Source organism: Talpa occidentalis, unplaced genomic scaffold, assembly GCF_014898055.3.
Source record: "Talpa occidentalis isolate TD23 unplaced genomic scaffold, MPIMG_talOcc4v2.1 talOcc4.12, whole genome shotgun sequence".
Lineage (NCBI taxonomy): Eukaryota > Metazoa > Chordata > Mammalia > Eulipotyphla > Talpidae > Talpa > Talpa occidentalis.
In genome coordinates, this window is record NW_023601212.1 from 38,831,478 (window position 1) to 38,850,817 (window position 19,340).

The 19,340-nt window shown below is 49.3% G+C and overlaps 1 protein-coding gene and 1 long non-coding RNA gene across 2 annotated transcripts; one reads left to right on the forward strand and one right to left on the reverse strand.

The window, feature by feature from the left end:
- The first annotated feature begins 250 nt into the window (after positions 1–250).
- On the forward strand, positions 251–7,173 carry LOC119240945 (uncharacterized). The gene is made up of 3 exons (XR_008551101.1): positions 251–428; positions 3,392–3,540; positions 6,265–7,173. It is a non-coding gene; the product is annotated as an uncharacterized LOC119240945 (long non-coding RNA).
- A 2,655-nt stretch (positions 7,174–9,828) lies between these two features.
- CDC37 (cell division cycle 37, HSP90 cochaperone) lies at positions 9,829–19,091 on the reverse strand. The gene is made up of 8 exons (XM_037505765.2): positions 18,893–19,091; positions 13,896–14,177; positions 13,481–13,589; positions 13,259–13,374; positions 13,051–13,173; positions 12,358–12,540; positions 12,195–12,266; positions 9,829–10,400 (listed from the first exon to the last, which is right to left on the reverse strand). The coding sequence occupies exons 1-8, from the start codon at positions 18,992–18,994 to the stop codon at positions 10,245–10,247; spliced, it is 1,143 nt and encodes a 380-aa protein (XP_037361662.1). The 5' UTR covers positions 18,995–19,091; the 3' UTR covers positions 9,829–10,244.
- Between the last annotated feature and the right edge of the window lie 249 nt (positions 19,092–19,340).

Consider the following 19,340-nt stretch of genomic DNA (forward strand, 5'->3'; position numbering starts at 1 on the left):
GAGAACCTGTGTATACCAACATACCTCAACATACCTCAATAAAAAATACTATTTTTTAAAAAAAGAGAAATACATTTTGTCTTCACCCCAGATTCCTGATATGGTTACTAGAACCCTTGGAACTTCCTGAGTGAAAGGGGTGGTGGGAGAATGTTTTGTTCTCTTTGGGTTTAATCACTGGTTCCTGACTCAGAGAACCTTTGTCCCTGGAATTTCCCCAGTGCCTGGTTGCCAGGGAAATCAACGCTGATTGGAGGGTTGGAACTTTCACCACAGCCCTTGACATCTGAAGAGGGGAGGGGAGAGGAATTGGAGATTGAGTCCAATTACCAACAGCCAATGATTTATTCAATTGTGCCAGCATGATGGAGCCTCCAGAACAACAGGATTCAGAGAATTTTCAAGTTGGTAGACTCCAAACTCCACAGGTACTTCTCTCTACATATTTCTGTATCTGACTTTCTTCTGTTTCCTTTATCATATCCTTTACGATAAACTGGTAAAAGTAACTATTTCTCTAAGTTTTGTCTTTATAGCAGATTAGTGAACTGGAGAAGGGGGTTGTGAGAAACACTGATTTATAGCAGATCAGTCAGAAGTTCAGGGGACAGCCTGGGAATTGTGATTGGTGTCTGAAGTGGGGAGCAGTCTTTGTTGGACTGAGTCCTTAACCTGTGAGATCTGTGCTAACTGGGAGGAACTAGTGTCAGAACATAACTGTGACAATTGTGTGGTAAAGGATCATATTGGACTTTTGGTGGTGCCCTGAATATATATATGTCCACATGCTGATTTTCTATGAGGCACACCGGAAACTAATATAATGACGTAATGCAATATTACTTCAATTTAAAAAAAATTAAACTGTAGAACACTGAGCTGCTATCCACAGAAAATTAGAGAATTGCTTGATGTGGAAAACTCACACACTGAGTGTCAGAAGCCTTGTGAGTAGAGAAAGTTTCTCCTTACTATGCATGAAATAACTTGCCACTGGGCCTCCTCAATTCTGGACCAGTAAACCCATCTGTCTCCTTCACCTGCTATATTTTTAAAAAGATTTATTTATTTATGCATATAAAAGCTAGGGTACAGGCCAGAGATGTGGGGGGTGAGAGGATTCACCAGAGACAGCGTGGGGAACAGAACAGGCAGACTGACTGAAACACACTGCTGAGAGGAGCAGCGGGTGAGTCAGGAGAGGTCTGCTTCGCCATGTGGGTTTCTCTCTGGCTGGCTGGGGATCAAACTCGTGCTGCAGAGGCTTTGGACTGCTTCATAGTGTGGTGCTTAACCCCTTGCGCCACCAGGGAGGCCCCACCTGCTGTATTTTTCATTGTGGATTTTAAAACAAATTGACATTTTATTAGAAGTTTCTTTCTTTTTTTTTTTTTTAAAGGATTTTTTTTTTTTAGAGGCATGTTTTATTTTATTTATTTATTTGTTTGTTCGTTTTGTTTATACATGCACTGGGTACAGTCAGAAGCACGGGAGGTGAGAGAATTCACCAGAGCTACAGCAGGGAGCAGAGCAGGCAGAAGGACCGAAGTACACTGCTGAGGGGAGCAGCGGGCAACAGGAGAGGACTGCGCACCATGTGGGACCCTCCTCCGGTGGCCGGGGAGCAGCCGGGGATCGAACCGGCGTCGCAGAGGCCGCGGGCAGCTTCGCAACCCAGGGCTCAACCGCTGCGCCACCAGGGAGGCCCTTACTAGAAGTTTCTTTGAGCATTGATTGTATTGCCAGACTGCCATTCTAGAATGTCCGCTCCATGAAGGAGCGGTCTGTTTGTCCCCTGTGTCGTCAATGTCTGGAGTTGTGTGACTGGCACCCAGTAGGTACAAAAAAGCTGGTAGAAAGAACGACCTGGGGAGTTGTTTAGGCCTGGCTGCTGTCCTGGCTGCCGTCCTGCCTGCTGTGGAAGGGCTGGCTGTGGCCTTCTGACCTCAGCTTCCTCTCTGCCACCAGGAGTGTGGCAGCAGGAAGCTGAAGGTGCCAGATTCTTCAACATTCAGGCTGGGTAATGTGGGGCAATCTCCACTGGGCCCAGAGACTGAACCACAACGGTTGGGACGGGCTTGGAGTCTGGTGTGTACTGTTCCAGGGGGACCAGAGGAAGTATCAGAGCAGATGAGTAATAATAGCCAACTATGGTAATAAGCCCAGCTACAATAATAATTTATAGCAGCTCACATTTTCCCAGTCTGAATACTCAGCCCAGGGACTGGGTGCTTGGAATAATCAGGCTCTTTTAAAGTGGGACCAGCATCCCACACTTGACGGCTAAAGGAAAAAAGAGGATTTGGGGCTGTTAGGAAGGTTTGTGAGCTGCCCCCAGGGCCAAGAGGCCTCCTTACTGAATTCTTCATCATAGCAAGGAGGTTCCAGGTCACCCCACCACCTTTTGGGATTTACCCAGGACTGAGGGGAATTTCCAGACAGGGAAGTTTCTTTCTTTTTTTTTTTTAAACTTTTTTTTTTTAAGATTTATTTTTTTAATTTATTTATACAAGCACTGGGTACAGTCAGAAGCGCGGGAGGGTGAGAGAATTCACCAGAGCCAGAGCGGAGAGCAAAACAGGCAGAGTGACAAAGTACACTGCTGAGGGGAGCAGCGGGCGGCAGGAGAGGTCTGCGAGCCATGTGGGACCCTCGCCAGGCGGCTGGCCAGGGAGCAAACCGGCGCTGCAGAGGCGGCGGGCAGCTTTGCAGCCCAGCGCTCAACCGCTGCACCATCAGGGAGGCCCAGGGAAGTTTCTGAGTTAAAATTGGGATAGTCTTGGGCAAACTGGGCCTGCTGCTCACCTTGCTCCAGTGGATTTTCAGGAAGAAGTAGAAATGGGGGATTTTCCAGATTCCATGAAGTTTGCAAGGAGAGGCCTCCTCAGTGCACCCACCAAACCAGGGAACAGCCAAGACCAGAGCATTAAAAACAAATTCCTTTTGTATCGTTTTGAAGGGGAAAGTCCAGGGAACAGTCAGCCCCCTCTCCAAAAGAACTATGAGGTCAGTTGGGAATTTGTCCAAGGAAGTAGGACCCTCATTGGGCATGTGTGTGAACACATGGCTTCTAGAAAACTCCCATGAGCAGTCTCAGGCAGGGCATTCGGTGCTTCTTGAGAGTGGAACAACAGGAGTTACACACATAATGGCTGGAGCCGGAAGGTCTAGGTTCATATCCCAACTCAACTGTTGTGGGATTTGGGGCTGTCCTTTAACCTCACCATGTCTCAGTTTCGTCTTCTGTAAAATGGGATTACTGGGTATGTCAGGAGCATCCAATGAGTTAAAATGAGTAAGAAGTTTAGAACAGAGTCACATGCAGTGTGAATACTATTTCATTCTCATTGAAAGATATGTGCAATCTCAGTGACCTCTCCTCTCCATATAGAGCTGCTATGTGAAATTTGCCTTATGAAATATTTCAGTTATTCCAAAAGACCAGGACATAAATAAAAATATCACCTAGACAAAAGGTGGAAACAACCCAACTGCCCATCAACAGAGGAAGGAATGAACACACTGCAGTATAGTCCTAAGGTGAGACATTATTTCAGTCAAAACCAGGGAGTTTGGGCACATGCTACAGTGTGGCGGAGACTTTCAGGGAGGACCCCCACAATTTTTTTTAAACCAAGGGTGGGCAAAATAAGTGAAAGGGTTCAAAAAATACCAACTTCCAGTTTTACAACAAATAAGTCCTAAAAATAAAACAAGTCCTGAGGATGAGCTGCACAGTGAATGATACTGTTTTGTAGAGTTGACAGTTGCTAAGAGAGTAGATCTTAAAAGTTCTCATCACAAGAAATAAAATTTTGTAACTATGTATGTGTGACAATTTTTTTTAAAATACATTTTTTTTAAAGATTTATTTGTTTATTTATTTATACAAGCACTGGGTACAGTCAGAAGCACGGGAGGGTGAGAGAATTCACCAGAGCCAGAGCGGGGAGCAGAGCAGGCAGAAGGACCGAAGTACACTGCTGAGGGGAGCAGCGGGCGGCAGGAGAGGTCTGCGCGCCAGGCGGGACCCTCCTCCGGTGGCCGGCCGGGGAGCAGCCGGGGATCGAACTGGAGCTGCAGAGGCTGCGGGCAGCTTCGCAACCCAGCGCTCAACCGCTGCGCCACTGGGGAGGCCCTGGGTGACAAATTTTAACTAGAATTGTGATCCTTTCATAATCTAAATAAATACCCAATATACATGAAGCTATGTATATATACATATATATATATTTTTGAGATATAATTAACAAAAATCATCAGTATGCCATCCACTCAGGTAGAGGACAAAATGGCGTGAACACCTTGGAGGAATTCTGCTGCCTCTCATTCCATGCTGGTCATTCCCTCCCCGGAGGGAATGCCTGTCTGGAAGTGGAGGCAATTCATTCCCATTCCCTAAATGATAAGAAAGATGGTTTTCACATAGCCACTATACATCTTGATACTCGGACACAAGAGAGAGTGGATCAAACACTCTACCTTTGTTATGTGGACATTTTAGACGGGAAGACAGCCAACAAAAAGAATGTTTCACTTATTCAAGTGAATGTATAGTGTGGCCGATGATGACACGATATGGAAAAAGCAAAACAGGGAGATAAAATGCATTTGTGATCTGGTCACCTGGGACTGCCTTTCTGGTGAGAGGGAGCTAATGTAGGGTCCCATGCAAGTCAGGGATAGGGTGGGCCAGGCAGGGGGAACAGCCAAGGCAAAAGGCCAGGGAGGGAAGCTGTTGCTGAACTTAGTGTAATTTCTGTTGGTGTGCTGGTCCCTGTAACTTGCTTGCTCTGTCTATATTTGTGTTCATGAATTTCATCCATGTGGATGTTTGCTGCTCCATCGTGGAGCCTTGTAAACATAGGTTACAATTTACTTGTCCCTTCTCCCATGGATGGACTTTCTGGTTTCAGTGTCACCAAGAATCAACCTTATCCCACCAATTTGTTCTTTTTAATGCCTCCCCCCCATTTTACTTTTTTTGTTCACACTTTTTTAACGATTTCTTTTCAAATAAGTAACTCATTTATATGGTTCCTAATTGAAAAGGCACAAAAGAGTTTTGAGGACCACGCTCCACTCTACTTTTTGGGCTTATGACTAAATTCAAAGCATACTAAGGGTTGGATGGTTCCTTGAAGTTAACTGTAGAGCAACCATAGGACCCAACAACTCCACTTGTGGGTATACATACACAGGAAAGCAGAACTCAGAGATATTTGTACATTTGCGTTCACAGCAGTATTATTCACAATAACCAAGAGATAGAAACCACTCAAGTGGTCATTGAGTGAATGAATGGATAAACCAAATATGGCCTATCCACACAACAGAATTATTATTCAGCTTTGAAAAGAAATGAAATTCTGACATGTGCTCCATTATGGATGAACCTTGAAAACATTATTCTGAATGAAATAAACTGGTCACAAAATTACAAATATTTTATGAATGAGAAGTTACATGTTTTAATGGGTACAGGATGTCTTATACTTCATGCCACTGAATCAAACACCTAAAAATGGTCAATTTCATGTTATGTACATTTTATCACAATTAAGAGAAAAATACAGGGGGGTTGGTTTTAAAATTTTTTTTTTCTTCATAGCTCTTTTTTTTTTTTTGAGATATGAATTAAGCATTGACACTTTACTCTCCCTTTTTTTTTTTTTAAAGATTTATTTATTTATTTATTTATTTATTTATTTATACAAGCACTGGGTACAGTCAGAAGCGTGGGAGGGTGAGAGAATTCACCAGAGCCAGAGCGGGGAGCAGAGCAGGCAGAAGGACCGAAGTACACTGCTGAGGGGAGCAGCGGGCGGCAGGAGAGGTCTGCGCGCCATGCGGGACCCTCCTCCAGTGGCCGGGGAGCAGCCGGGGATCGAACCGGCGCCGCAGAGGCTGCAGGCAGCTTCGCAACCCAGTGCTCAACTGCTGCACCACCGGGGAGGCCCTGGGCGGGGGGGGGGGGGGGGGGGGTTGGTTTTAATGGGTGAAGAGGATCACTAAGTTAATTATAGTGACAGAAGGTAACTGGAATTATTGTGTTCATTTGACAATCCATGCAAATATTAAGTCATTATGTTATACAGATGAAACCAGTAGTTGAAAAACCAGATAAATACTAATAAGTGGTTTTGAGCGTATGTTGGAAGATGTTAAGTGCCAGGGAGGAAGTAAGGGGCTGAGCAGATAAGGCTATTGGGTGTTGGTATCTCTTGTTTGAGGTTCTGTCCCTAACACCTAGCACCATTCCAGGTTCCCAGCAAAGGCCTCAAATATTTGTTGCCTGTGAGCAGCTGTAGATGAAGCTTCCTCCTGTGCCCATGAAGAAAGTGAATTGCATTACCCGGCTCTCAAGTCCCTGGCTTCTGATAGGTTCTGCAAACGAGGAAGACCGGAAGTAGGAGATGAACAAAGGAGAAGTATTTGTTAGCCCACTCCCTCCCTGCCTGGCCACAGTTCAGGCAGTGGCTGTTTCTCTAGCTCATACATCCTGCAGGGAGCAACTTCTCCATGGCTCCATTCTCAGCAAAGTCTGCTCCGTTGCCATGTCCCTAAGCTCTGGATGTTAACAGCTTCCCATGGCTACTAGTTCTGGGGTGCCTTACTGAATAACACCTCCCTGCCAAGATGCCCATGTCTTAAGCCCTGGAACTTATGACTATATTTTGCCACATGACCAAGGGGAAAACTAAGTGGCAGAGGGAACTGAGGATGCTAATCAACTGACTATGTTAGGGAAGTTATCCTGGTGTGTTTAAGTTAATCACAGAGGACTTATAAGCGGGGAGGGGAGGCAGAAAGAGGTCGAAATGATATTATACAACCACTCATCTTTGCCATCTTGAAGGTGGAGGAAGGGGTCTTGAGCCACCTATAGAAGGTAGAAAAGGCAAGGAAATGGAAACTGCCCAGAGCTTCCAGCAGGATTGCAACCCTAACAATGCCTTGATTTTAGCCTGGTGAGATCTGTGTCATACTTCTGACCTGCACGGCTGTACGAAAATACATCAGTGTAGAAGTTACTACGTTTGTGATAATTGGTTACAGCAGTCAAGAAAATGAATGCATTTTGTTGGTTCTCCAATCATGCTCACAGTTTGTCTAGTTAAATCCTTTTGGGGCCTCCCCATTGGCTCAGCGGGTTGAGCCAGTGCTGTGAAGCTGTCCACAGCCTCTGCAGTGAGGGTTCAATTCCTGGACGGCCAGGGAGATTCCCACATGGCGTGGCAGATCTCTCCTGTCGCGCCTGCTGCTCCCCTCAGCAGTGCTTTCGGTCTGTCTGCCTGTTCTGCTCTTCACTCTGTCTCCGGTGAATCTTCTTACCCTCTCGCGCCTCTGGCCTGCACCCCAGCTATTGTATAAATAAAAAATAAATCCTTAAAAAATAATATAAAAAAATAAAATAAACCCTTTTGAGTGAATTATTTGCAGCAAACACCCAGCAATTCCACTTCAGGGAATTTATCCTACATGTGGATGCCTGTACTTGTGGCAAAGGGTACACAAGTGTATTTCTGGAGCATTGAAGAAAGTGAATTGCATTACCCAGCTCTCAAGTCCCTGGCTTCTGATAGGTTCTGCAAACAAGGAAGACTGGAAGTTGGGGATGAACAAAGGACAAGTATTTGTTAGCCCACTCCCTCCCTGCTTGGCCACAGTTCAGGCAGTGATTGTGCTTCTCTAGCTCATACATCCTGCAGGGAGCATCTTCTTCGTGGCTCCATTCTCAGCAAAGTCTGCTCCGTTGCCATATCCCTAAGCTCTGGATGTTAGCAAGAGGTTAACAGGGGCTTACAGGGTAGAGGTTGGGGTGTTTCTGCAGCATTGCTTGTCAAAGTAGAGGTTGGCGAAACTCCAAGTGTTAATCAAAAAGGGTTGGTGAATAAATGCTGATTCTTCTGTGGCTTTCTATGCAGAGAATGAGGAAGTACTAATGAACTGATAAGAATCTATAGCCACATTCAGTGAAAAAAGCAAGATGTGTTACAGATTGTAGAGTGTGGTATGTCTTATGCATAAAGGAAGGGAAGGGCTAATAATATATTGGGCTGTCAGAAGTCATGACGCATTTTTGCTTGAAAAACAGAAGAAATATGTCATGACTTCCGACAATCCAATACTTGGGGGAGGGAAAGAATATACTTGATTTTACAAAAGGAAACTATGAAGTTACAAGAAACAATAGACAATGGGCTACTGGAGTTGAGGGCAGGCAACTGGCAAGGTGGAGGATAAACAAAGAGAAATTCTCTGTCTCTCTTAATAGCATTTGATTATTTAAATCCTATTCTTCCAGGGCCCGCTCTAGGGTGAGGCAAGGGAGGTATGAAAGAGAGCACCAAAAATCTCAGTAACCAAGATAAATATTTTAATGTAATATTTTTCAAAACCCACAATTAATGTGGAAAAAGTCCATGGTGAACAAAATAGCGAAATTTTTAAGAATCAGTAACAGTGCTGTTATACTGGAGTCCGAGGTGAAAGGTAAAATTAGTATGGAGTCTATCTTTGAAAGTTTTCACAGTAAAGAATTAAGAAATTGATAATCCCGGATGGATCCTATATGGGCAAGGTTTATCCAGGGCCTTAGGATGTTCTCCAAATCCCTCTGCCATCCTGATCCTTACACAAATGTCAGGTAACGCACTCCCTCTTGCAGCTCACTACCGCCCCCTGGTGCTGGGATTGGGCACAACCACATCCTGGGCCTCTGCTTTGGCAGTTACAGGTGGCTGGGCCAGGCCCTCTGCAGTGCTGGAACTCTCAGGTGCAGGAGACAGGCTTAGTACCCTAGTGGCACCCACAGCCTAAGGGAGGTGCCAATACACAGATTGGTAAAGCTGGGCATATGGGCAGGTGAGGCAAGCTGTGGCTGGCAGAAGGGGAGACTGGGAAGGTCTTTGGGAGGGGCAACACAGTTCTGAGACAAGCAGTCCAGAGGGCGGTGTCTCTATGGAAGGGTAGGCAGAGGGCTTCACTGGATCATTATTTCATGTTTTAGGCTGCCTCGTCCTTGTTTTACTGTCCTTTAAGCTTTTCCTGTGCCCCAAATATTTCACTTCTTTTTAAAGGTGCCCCCACTTAAGTACTGTGAGGCTGTTCAGGCAGAGGTACAGGCCACACACCAAGGCTCACATTTGAGCACTGAATTGCCATGTCTCTTGTCACAAGCCTGGGAGAAGGGTCCTCATGCTAGGGTCACTGTAGAGAGAGCCTGATGAGGTGTAGTAGTTGCCCAAGGTCACACTGACTGGACAAGGAGGTAGGAGAGGGGGAACAAGATGTGAGGGTAGGGAGGTGATGGGGCAGATGGTAGAAGACCAGGTGAGCTTATGAGGGCGTTACCTTCTACTGTGGGGGTGGCATGTGCTCAGACTCACGTTCATGGGTACCCTCTGGCTGCTGTGTTTTGGGGTCCGGTGAGGAAGGGGGAGAGAAGGAGGAAGCTGGGGAAGGTATCCAGGCCAGAGGTGATGAGGCCCTGCACCAGGGCTGTGGGAGTAAAAGGGCAGTGGTCAGATTCAGGCCTGTTTCGGAGGGAGAGCTGGTCATGTAGGAGTGACTCAGAGGATGAGGCTCCTAAGCTGACAGTGGTAGGGACAAAATAAGCCAAAGACTGAAGGGCCTGGGGAGTGAACTCTGAGGTAAAGGTGTCCTGAGGAAGCATGTTCCAAGCAGTGGAACAGCATGTGCTAGTCTGGTGTGAGGATGGAGTCACACAGACAGCTGGAGGGTCACAGGCACAGCTGCCACTCCAGGTTTCCTTCCCATCCCCAAGAGAAGAGCTGTTTCAACAGCCCTCACTACGTCCCTGTGGAACATCTGAAATCCTTTATTGGAAGATCTTTGCTGTTTACCATATAGAAGACTCAGCAGTGGACAAACAGTGAAAACAGCCCAGTGTTTGGAGCAGGCCCCTCAGCTGGGAACCCTCCCCTTACCCTGTGGACCAGCCTGGCAACCTCTGCCCCTCCCTGGACCCCCAGGCCTTTCCCTGGACCCCCGGGCCTTTGGCATAATGCTGATGAGGGGGCTGCAGGCAGTGAAGCCCCCTGACTCAAAGCAGAGACTTGGATGAGTGCTGGGGGGAGAGCAGAGTAAGGGGGTAGGCTCCCCTGAACTGGGAGAGGAGCAGCGAAAGTGGAGGAAGCCAGGAGCTGGGGAGACGGCGTCTATTTTTTTTTTTCTGAAAAGGGGTGCACAGGGGCCTGCAGGCAGGCGGTGGTGGCGAATCACGCGCTGACATCCTTTTCATCGCCTGTCTTGGGGACGGCTTCCAGCAAGGGATCCCCAGGGCCTGCCTCCTCCCCCTCCTTGGCCTCGCTGGACTTGGAGTTGGGGACCCAGAGGCCGGAGTCGATGCAGCGCTGCATGTGGTACTTCGCATCCTGCAGGGAGAAGGGCGGGCAGGTGAGCCTGGGCCACCACGTCCAGCGGCCTGCCTGTCCCCAGCACAACCTTAACCTCCACCAGTGCAGGTAACAGTTGGAAAATTGAACTCAAATTTTAACAGTGTTATGTCTTGGATAAATGTCAGCAAACTCTTCCTAAAGGGTAAGGTAGTAAAGATTCTTGGCTTATAACCCATATGGTCTGTCACGTGCAACCTCTCCACTCGTCCCATCTCAACTTTAGTCATAGTTAGTGCGTAGCCACTGCATTCCATTAAATTCGGTTTACAGCAATACAGTGAGCCTGCAAGCCACAGTTTGAAGACCCTTGGTTTAGAAGCTCATTCTCAGGGAAACTTCTAGAAACCCTGTCCAGATTCTATGACTAGATCCATTTTACAGATGAGGAAACCAGTGTGGCCAGTGAGCCAATGGGAGGGATGGGGTGAAGCCAACGTTTATTAAAACTCAAAGTCCTGGCAGCTCTCCTCCCTCCCCTCCTGATAATATTCAGGTGTCTCTTTTTTGCTTTCTCCTTTTTCTAATAAACCTGTCTTTTTAAGATGTAATAAATAAATAAATAAATAAATAAATAAATAAATAAATAAATAAATAAATAAATAAATGAAACTCGAAGTCCTTGTCTACTGGCACCATTACTGCTCTTAACAATGATGATACAGGGCCTCCCCGGTGGTGCAGGCAGTTGAGCGCCGCACTATGAAGCTGTCCGCAGCCTCTGCAGCGCTGGTTCGATCCTGGCCAACCAGCGAGGGTCTCACATAGTGAGGCAGACCTCTCCTGTTGTGCCCACTGCTCCCCTCAGCAATGTACTTTGTCAGTCTGCCTGCTCTGTTCCCCGCTCTGTCTCTGGTGAAGCCTCTCACCCTCCCACATATCTGGCCTGTACCCCGGTTCTTGTATAAATAAATAAATAAATCTTTAAAAAATAAAATAAAATAGGGCCTCCTCTGGTGGCGCAGCAGTTGAGCACTGGGCTGTGAGGCTGTCCGCAGCCTCTGCAGAACCAGTTCATTCCCCGGCCACCACTGAGGGTCCCACAAAAAAAAATAAATAAAATTAAATAAATAAATAAATAAAATAATCAGAAAACCTCAGGGTATGTTTAAAAAAAATAAAACAAAACACAATGACGACAGGGGCCTCCAAGGGGTTAAGTCTCAGCACTATGAAGTGATTGGCAGCCACCGCAGCAGGAGTTTGCTCCCTGGCCAGGAAGCTACCAATATGGTGCAGGAGACCTCTCCTGTCTCACCCGCTGCTCCCCTCAGCAGTGTATCTCAGTAGATCTGCCTGTTCTGTTCCCCACTCTGTCTCCAGTGAATCCTCTCACCCCTTACCTCTGGCCTACACCTCACTTTTTCTAAGCAAAAATAAATAAAATTAAAAAAAGAAAAACAAATGATAACAGCTGATGTTTACTAGCACCTACTATGTGCTCAGCCCTCCCCATGCATTTTGAAAGTTAATACCAACACTAGTTTGATGGGGATAATTGCAATTGGGGCTCAGGAGCCTCTAGTTGGGAGCACTGAGTGGCTGGCAAGGGTGGGCTCAGCCAGGTGTGCCAGTGACAGAGGCGATCACAGGCCACCCACGTGGAAAGCCTATGTTCACCACTGGACCGTGAGGCACACTGCAGGTGCTCGACAAAGGTGAGTGAGTGTGTGGGCACAAGCCTGGCTGCCGCCTGTGCCAGCCGCACGGTGACATGAGGGCATGTCCAGCCGGGACCCAGGTGGCCAGCGGGTGGGCGGGGCAGGTACTCACGGTGGGGTCCATCTTGCTGATGGCATCCTGGAGCATCTGCACGTCCTTCACATCAAAGCATTTCTGGAGTTCCTACAGGTGCAGAGGGGTCAGGGCTCAGGTCCCTGACACCTGGGTCCCCTTGGCCACCCCACCTGCCACCCGCTGGGGGCTGGGGCCGAACCTCGGGGAGGGACTCGTAGACCTCAACGGGGTCCAGGCCACCAGGGCCCAGCCGCTTCTTGCGCTCCTCCTCCTCATATTCCTTCATGGCCTTCTCGATGCGCAGCTTGGCACGGCCCCGCACACGCTCCTTGAAGGCCTCCAGTTCGTCGTTGAAGCCCTCCATGTACTGGCGGTCCGCTGTCTAGGGGGCAGGGCATTCACTGGGCAGCACTGGGGGACCGGAGACCCTCCTCTGCTCTGCGCATCTCCCTGCAGACCTGGACCTCTACGAAGCTCAACTTGACAACCTATTTGCTAATGATTGCCTGTCCGTGCCCCTGGAGCACAGGTCCTGACTCCCATCTTCCTCCACAGCCCGTGGGACTCTGACAGGCACCTCACGACAGCCACATTGGAGCTCTGGATTGTCCCCCCCTCTCTCCGCCCCCGTCTTCTCTACCCTCGTCCTTAGCTCAGCAAGCAGAAGCTCTACTTTCCAGGTACTCAGGCACGAAACCCAGGAGTTTTGACCCGAATCTGTTTAGCTCTGCTTTCAAAATCAATCTGGACCTGACACTGCTCACCTCCACCAGGGCTCAGCCATCTCCAGATGGACAAGGTTCTGACCACCAAGTGGACATATATCCACTGTAGGCTGGTTCCCTGAGAAAAGCCGCTGCCACCGCCACCCAGGGCTGCTCAGGGCCCCTACCTTGATCTTGGTAAAGAACTGCCGGAAGCAGGCACGGGGATCCACCTTCAGGCTCTTGGCCAGCTCCAGGATGAACTGCATGACGATGGTCTGGTGGGCCACCTGCTCCATGAGTGCACATTTCTGCCAAGAGAGAAACGGCAAAGCTTCACCAAGAGGCAGCCTCAGGACAAAGCCTCTCTCTAGCCCTGGGGCAGGCTCCACTCACCTCCTCCACCTCCAGGTCAATGCACCAGATGACCAGGTAGTTGGCCGTCTCCTCGCACACCAGGTGGACATTGTCCGACAGGTACTTCTGGCTGTCGTCCCAGCGGCGGAGCATGCCTGTGAGAATGTATTGGCAAAGTGCTAGGAGGGCTCTAGAGAGGGAGAGCCAGTCTGTGTCACATGCGCCCCCTGCCCCCTACCAGTGGTCACATGCCCAACTCACCAAAGTGCTTGATCTGTTTCTCATATTTTTCTACGAAGGTTTTGTGTTTCTGCTCCCTCACCTCCTCCGACTCCTCCTCTGCCTGCTCAGGCTTGGTATTGACCATGCTCTGTGGTGGGGCAAGAGGGGGAGTGGGCTGGGGCAAGGCCGCAGAGTGCCTTGAACATGGTCGGGCTGGCCGCGGCCGCAATGCCCATCCCATGTACGATGGAGGTGATGACAGCGCCGTGAACATCAAGGTGGCGGGAGCGTGGGCGTGGCAGGTGTGGCCTCGGACTAGGGCCTTGGGGCAGATCAGAGGGGGTAGACCGGTGGGGTGCTTTATCCATCCAGCCCCTCACCGGGTCCCCCACCCCACCCACCTTGTGTGCCTCCCTTGACCTGAGCGGGCTTCCACTTGGGGAAGTACACGCACCTTGCTGAAGCCATCTTTGCTAAGAGTGTCCACATTCCAGGGCATGCTTTTCTCCTTCTTGCGCATTTCCTCCAACTTCTGCTCCCAGCTCCGCTCCTCCTTGCGCAGCTGCTGTGCCTCGGCCTGCAGCCGCTCTAGCTCTGCCTTGCCGCCCTCACTCTCAGCCACCTCCAGCTCCTTTAGCTTCCGCTGGCATTCGGCTACCTTGCGCTTGCACTCGCGACAGCCCCTGTCCAGCTCCTCCTTCTCCTTCTGGAACTGCTCCATGCGCTCCACCCGGGCCTACGGGCAGGGACAGTCAGGAATGTTTTGTTCCTTGATCCAGTCCCATCCTGAGCCTAAGGTTTCCAACCACTGTACCTGGGATAGACCCAGGGAACGCCTACACCAACTTCCACCCTTACCCCCAAGGTACCTGCACACACCTGAGACAGGGCAGGTCCCTGCCCTGCTTGGAAACCTCCATGACTCCCACCTCACTCAGGGCAAAAGCCTACATCCTCCCTGCAGCTGACAAGTTCCTGTGAGATCTGTATCATCAGCTGCACCCTCCTCCAGTCTGTCTCCTTCCTCCAGCCACACTGACTGCCTCACCTTTTCCTAAACCCACTTCAGATCTTAGAGCCTTTGCACTGGCTGTTTCTTAGGCCTGAAAGGTTCTCTCCAAGATGCCCGCCACCCTCCTTGCATCCTTATTATCTTTGTTCAAAATCCACCTTACAGACAAGGCCTACCCCCAACCACCCTACTGAAGAGGGTAACCTTCCCCTATTCTCACTCTGTTTTATCTTCCTCCCCAGTACTTGTCATCTGCTGATAGCCCATGACAATTATTTATCACATTTTGGGCATTGTCACCCTTTAAGGACACTGGGTTCTAAGAAGGTGGGGAACTGCTCACATTTCTCCCTCTAGCACCAGGAAAATAAAGTAACAGACGCTGGATGGGGGCCTCATGCTCCCTCTCCTCTTTGGAGTCACCCTCAGCAACACTCAGGCACCCACCCTGCCCACCAACTCCCTGCACCACTCTGGTCAAGGTGTCCCACAGGCATCTCCAATTCTGTGTCCAAAACTGACTTCACTATCTTAGCTCCCCACAAACCTGGTTTTCTATTTTGTCCTTCCTCAGTGAAGCACCTCTCCCACACTGCCTCCTGCCCCTGGCTAAGGCCTGCTCACTGGCCCTCAATCTCTCATCCTCTCTGCCACGGAGTCCTCAGTTTCTAATTCCAGATGTTTCTCCAATCCATTCCACCCCTGGATCACTGCCGAGAGCCCCTCAGCTCTGTCTCTAGGTAAGCACGTTGTCCTGAGTCAGGCTTGGTATCCACTCTATCCAGATGTCACTCCCTAATCTCCTCTCCCACTGTACTCCAGGCTCAGTGATGGCACCCCATGTCCTTACTCCCACTTTAACTGCCCGTGGCCTGGCTCCACCATCACCTTCTCTGGTTCCCAACAGTGCCACTGACCAAATCTTGAGAGGTGCCAATTCCTTCGTATGCTTTCCCCCTTTCCAGGCTGTCAGAGGAGTTGTTGACTGCAAGCATCCCTACTATGCAACACGGGGTGTCTGGGTTCAGATGGGACCCCTGATCCTCGTTCCAAGCTGCCTAGATGTCACCCAGGCCCCGGAGGTGATTGGGTTCTACTCTCTTCCTCCAACTCTGGGTCCCAGACAGATGCTGGCTCTGGCAGTGCCCTGAAAGGACCAGGCCTTACCTGTCTCTTGGTCTCTGCAGATGCTGTTCCTTCTACCTGAAACTCTGTTCTCCTTATTCCACCTGCCTTGCCCCCGAGTCCTTGACGGGACCTTCCCCAAGTGCCCATCCCAGTGCTACTGAATCCCAAAGGCCCCTCTGTGATCATCAGATGGGATAAAAATGCTAGAGGACAATCTTGAGGCTCCAGACTTGGGACATATTTCACAGCCACAGTGTTCTGGCTGGGTCCCCGGGGCCAATCCCTTAATCTCTGGGACTTGTTTCCTCAAATGCAGACAACAATGCCAATTTCACTGGTTGTGCTGGGGGAAGTGAAGGAGATTACAAATTAGCTGGTCCAGAACTATGCTAGACACTCAGCAAGCACCACACCCATGCTAGTGACTGTCATTACTGTCAGTCCAAAGGGACCATCTCTCTCTCTCTGGCAGACAGCTCTTGGACTCAAACAAGAAAATGTATGTGAAGCAGTGAGTTGAATTTCTGGCCCAGAGTAAAAGCTCGACAACTGAGAATGGTCTGCTAAACTGCTTCTGGGTCTTATTCAAAGTCATAGTTCCAGGTTCTGTCATAGGATCAGGCACATGGTGAGCAAGAAGCAGGAGTTCTGAGCCCCTCTCTAATGTCCATGGGACTGACACAGCCAATCCTGAGCCTCACTTTTCCCCCGTGGATAAGGGGCCAATAAGACCTCTGCCACTTCCCTTTTCCAGATGGGTTTCAGTAGCATAGCTGCCTCAGGGAACAGCAGGCACCTACCATGCTTATTTCTGCTAGGCAGCCATCAATTTCTTCTTGGTGTCCCCTGCAGGGCCACCAGGAAGGCTAAAGCTAAATAAAGGTCTCTTAGAACAGGTGGTGGCAGCAACCTGCCTGTTCTGGGCTGGATACCACTGTGAGGGGCTGGAGCTGGCTTGGCAGGGCAAGAAACTTGGGTGGTGAGAAGGACCCATAGCTGTCACTTCCCCACTGCCTTACAGAAAGGGAAACTGAGGCTTACAGAATCTGGATGCTACTCAGTCTACTGGAAGGAACCACAAAAAAATAGTCCTGACAGCTATCTCTGGGTCAGAGAGTGGGGAAGCTGGAGGATGTCTACTTCTAGAATATCTTTTTTTTTTACCACGACTGTAATTACCTAAACAATACCAGTAATAGTGGTAAAAGTTTAGAAAGCTTGTTAAACATTAGATGTGTCCCAAGAACATCACAGATGTTAAATAAACAAGCTGACCCTCAAAATAACCCCATGAGATAGTTACTGTTAACATTCCCAGCTGGGGAAACAAGTAGGGAAAGATCAAAAAAATTCACTGTAGGTAATGTGGCAAGTCAGTGATTCAGAAGGAGCCTGCAGAGAACCCAAGTGGGAGGGTCCCTGTACAAAGCACATCTCTCTATCTCTTTACTAATACCTCCTAATAGTTTCCCTACAAATACTCCCTTCCCTTCCCCACAGGTCAAATTCATTTTGGACCTAATGTCATTTCATTCAAACAAGGTCTTGTGGAGGCAGGGGTCTCAGTACCCCATAGAGTAAAATGCAAGTGGCAGGACTCGGATTAGAACTCACACTTGCTTGTCGCTGTACCAGATGCTTGAGATGCTGAGGCCCCCTGCCTCCATCACTCTCTACAAGGGCTCTTCACAGCAGGACACTAAAACATTTAGGGTTAGGAGGGAGGAAGGTATGGTGGAGAAGGTGCTGCAGGACAAGGGGTACCGGCCTCAGCAGAGTCAAACTATCCTCTACACAGTGGTTTAGATGAACCTCTTAATGTGACAGAAATAGGTATTGCCAAGAATGTTCTTTAGAGCTCTACAGAGAACTTTAATATTCCATAACAAAATGTTACACACAGGAAGGAAGAGAAGTGCTAGAACTTTCTTCTTACAGTGCAATGGCTTGTTGGCAGGTACACTACCCAAGAGACCGCTGCCTTAAGGAATGGATTGGAAATGGGACTGGGAACCAGATGTAGGGACTAATGCTGTCTTGGCAAGACAAAGAGTTCCTTCTAGGAGTTTCTGGGTATATAAGCTGCCATGTGAAAGAGTAAAGTGAGGAATTCCCAACTGGAAGTTTCTTGGAAGTGTAGCCCTTAGGTTTATTAGAGTATTACAGACATAAGTATGTGGTACAGAAGTTCAGATCTGGGGGAGCAAGAGGTTAGAATATTAGATTTTATGAGAGGTTAGAATATTAGGTTTTAGAATATTAGGTTTATTGGGTTACGAGCATAGCTGGACAGGGGAAGAGGTAGAAAGACATGTAGACTTGAATTCTGGGGTCTGAATTTGGGGGCAAATAGATAAAAGTGGGGCAGTGAGTATGGAATCACACTGGGAGGATCCCTGGTGTGAACAAGGACAATTTGTGGTTGAAGAAGAGCAGATTAGGCTGGGATCAGGAAGATGGTGGAGTGGGTTTGGACGAGTTGTTTCAATGTGTCAGAGGTTCATACAGGTAGCCTGTTTTGGGGTGGTGTCTGGGTCTGCTTACAAAGAGCAGGCACTCTGGCAAGGCCCCAAACCACGTTGGTAGGGTTTCCTGGTAGAACGGAAAATGGGATCTACAGTAGGTCAGTGAAAGGAGCAGGACTAGAATTTGAGATTATATCGGGGTAGAGCTGGTGGTTCGGTTTGGAAGGGAATAGGATTCTAAAACACTAGTACTAGATGGGGCTGAGGAGAATGAGAAAAGGGCCCCAAGATCAGGGACAGAAATCTGAGGGGAGGACACAGTTCTTTGTTATGTTTGGGTAAGAAGTGGGATTTCTGAATGGGAACCCCCATCAAGATTCAGGGGGTCACATCCCAGAATAGGATCAAGGTATTAGGGGTCCAGATTCTAGGGACCAGGGAGGAGGCCATGGGAAATCCAAGAACAGAAGTGGGCATGGTACAATCAGGTACAGACACTGACGTAGAGTTTTGGGTGTAAACGGAATTCCCCAGACAGATCTGGGGGCACCCCCAAAGTTTGTCTTGGAAGTCTAGCCGCTTAAGAAGGTGCCCTAGGTAATCAACTGGGAGTTTCATGCAGAAATCCGAGGGGGTGGGGGTAGGCCTGGATCGAAGGCAGGGAGTCTGGGTCCGGGCAGTTCTTGGGTCCCGGAGCTGAATCGAGGAACCCCAGGCGATCCGGAAAGTCCAGATTGCAGAGCAGGAATCCCGGGAGGTTAAGGCGAGGCCCCCCGCAGTATCAGGGGTCAGAACTCTGGAGCAGAGTCCCGGGAGTGGGGGAAGGGGGTGGACGCACGCGCGTACCTGGTGCCGCCAGCGGAAGAGGCTGGCCGTGTCGATGTTGGGGTGCGTCTCATCCTCATCGTCAGACACCTCGATGTGGTCCCACACACTATAGTCCACCATCTTGCCTAGGCGGCCCAGCCCGCTCCCGCTCAGACGGCTGCGGCGGCGGCGGCAGCGGCAGCAGCGCTTAGACTTGCCCCGCGGAGCCCCGCCCCTTCCGCTTCCGTCCCGGGGGGCCGCTCCCGCCCTCACGTGACGTCACATCCCTAGTAACCGCGGCAGCGGCACTGGCGACCTTAAAGGGCCCCGCTCACGTGTTCCGGGTCTCCGAATTTTCCCCCTCGGTCCCCCGCCAAGACCCACCTCATCGCGCGGGGGACCTCCGCTAGGCACCTCCTAGGGTTATAAAAATGGGCACTCCAACCTTGAGCTCCCCTCATCTCCCGCTACCCCACAGTGAACATTT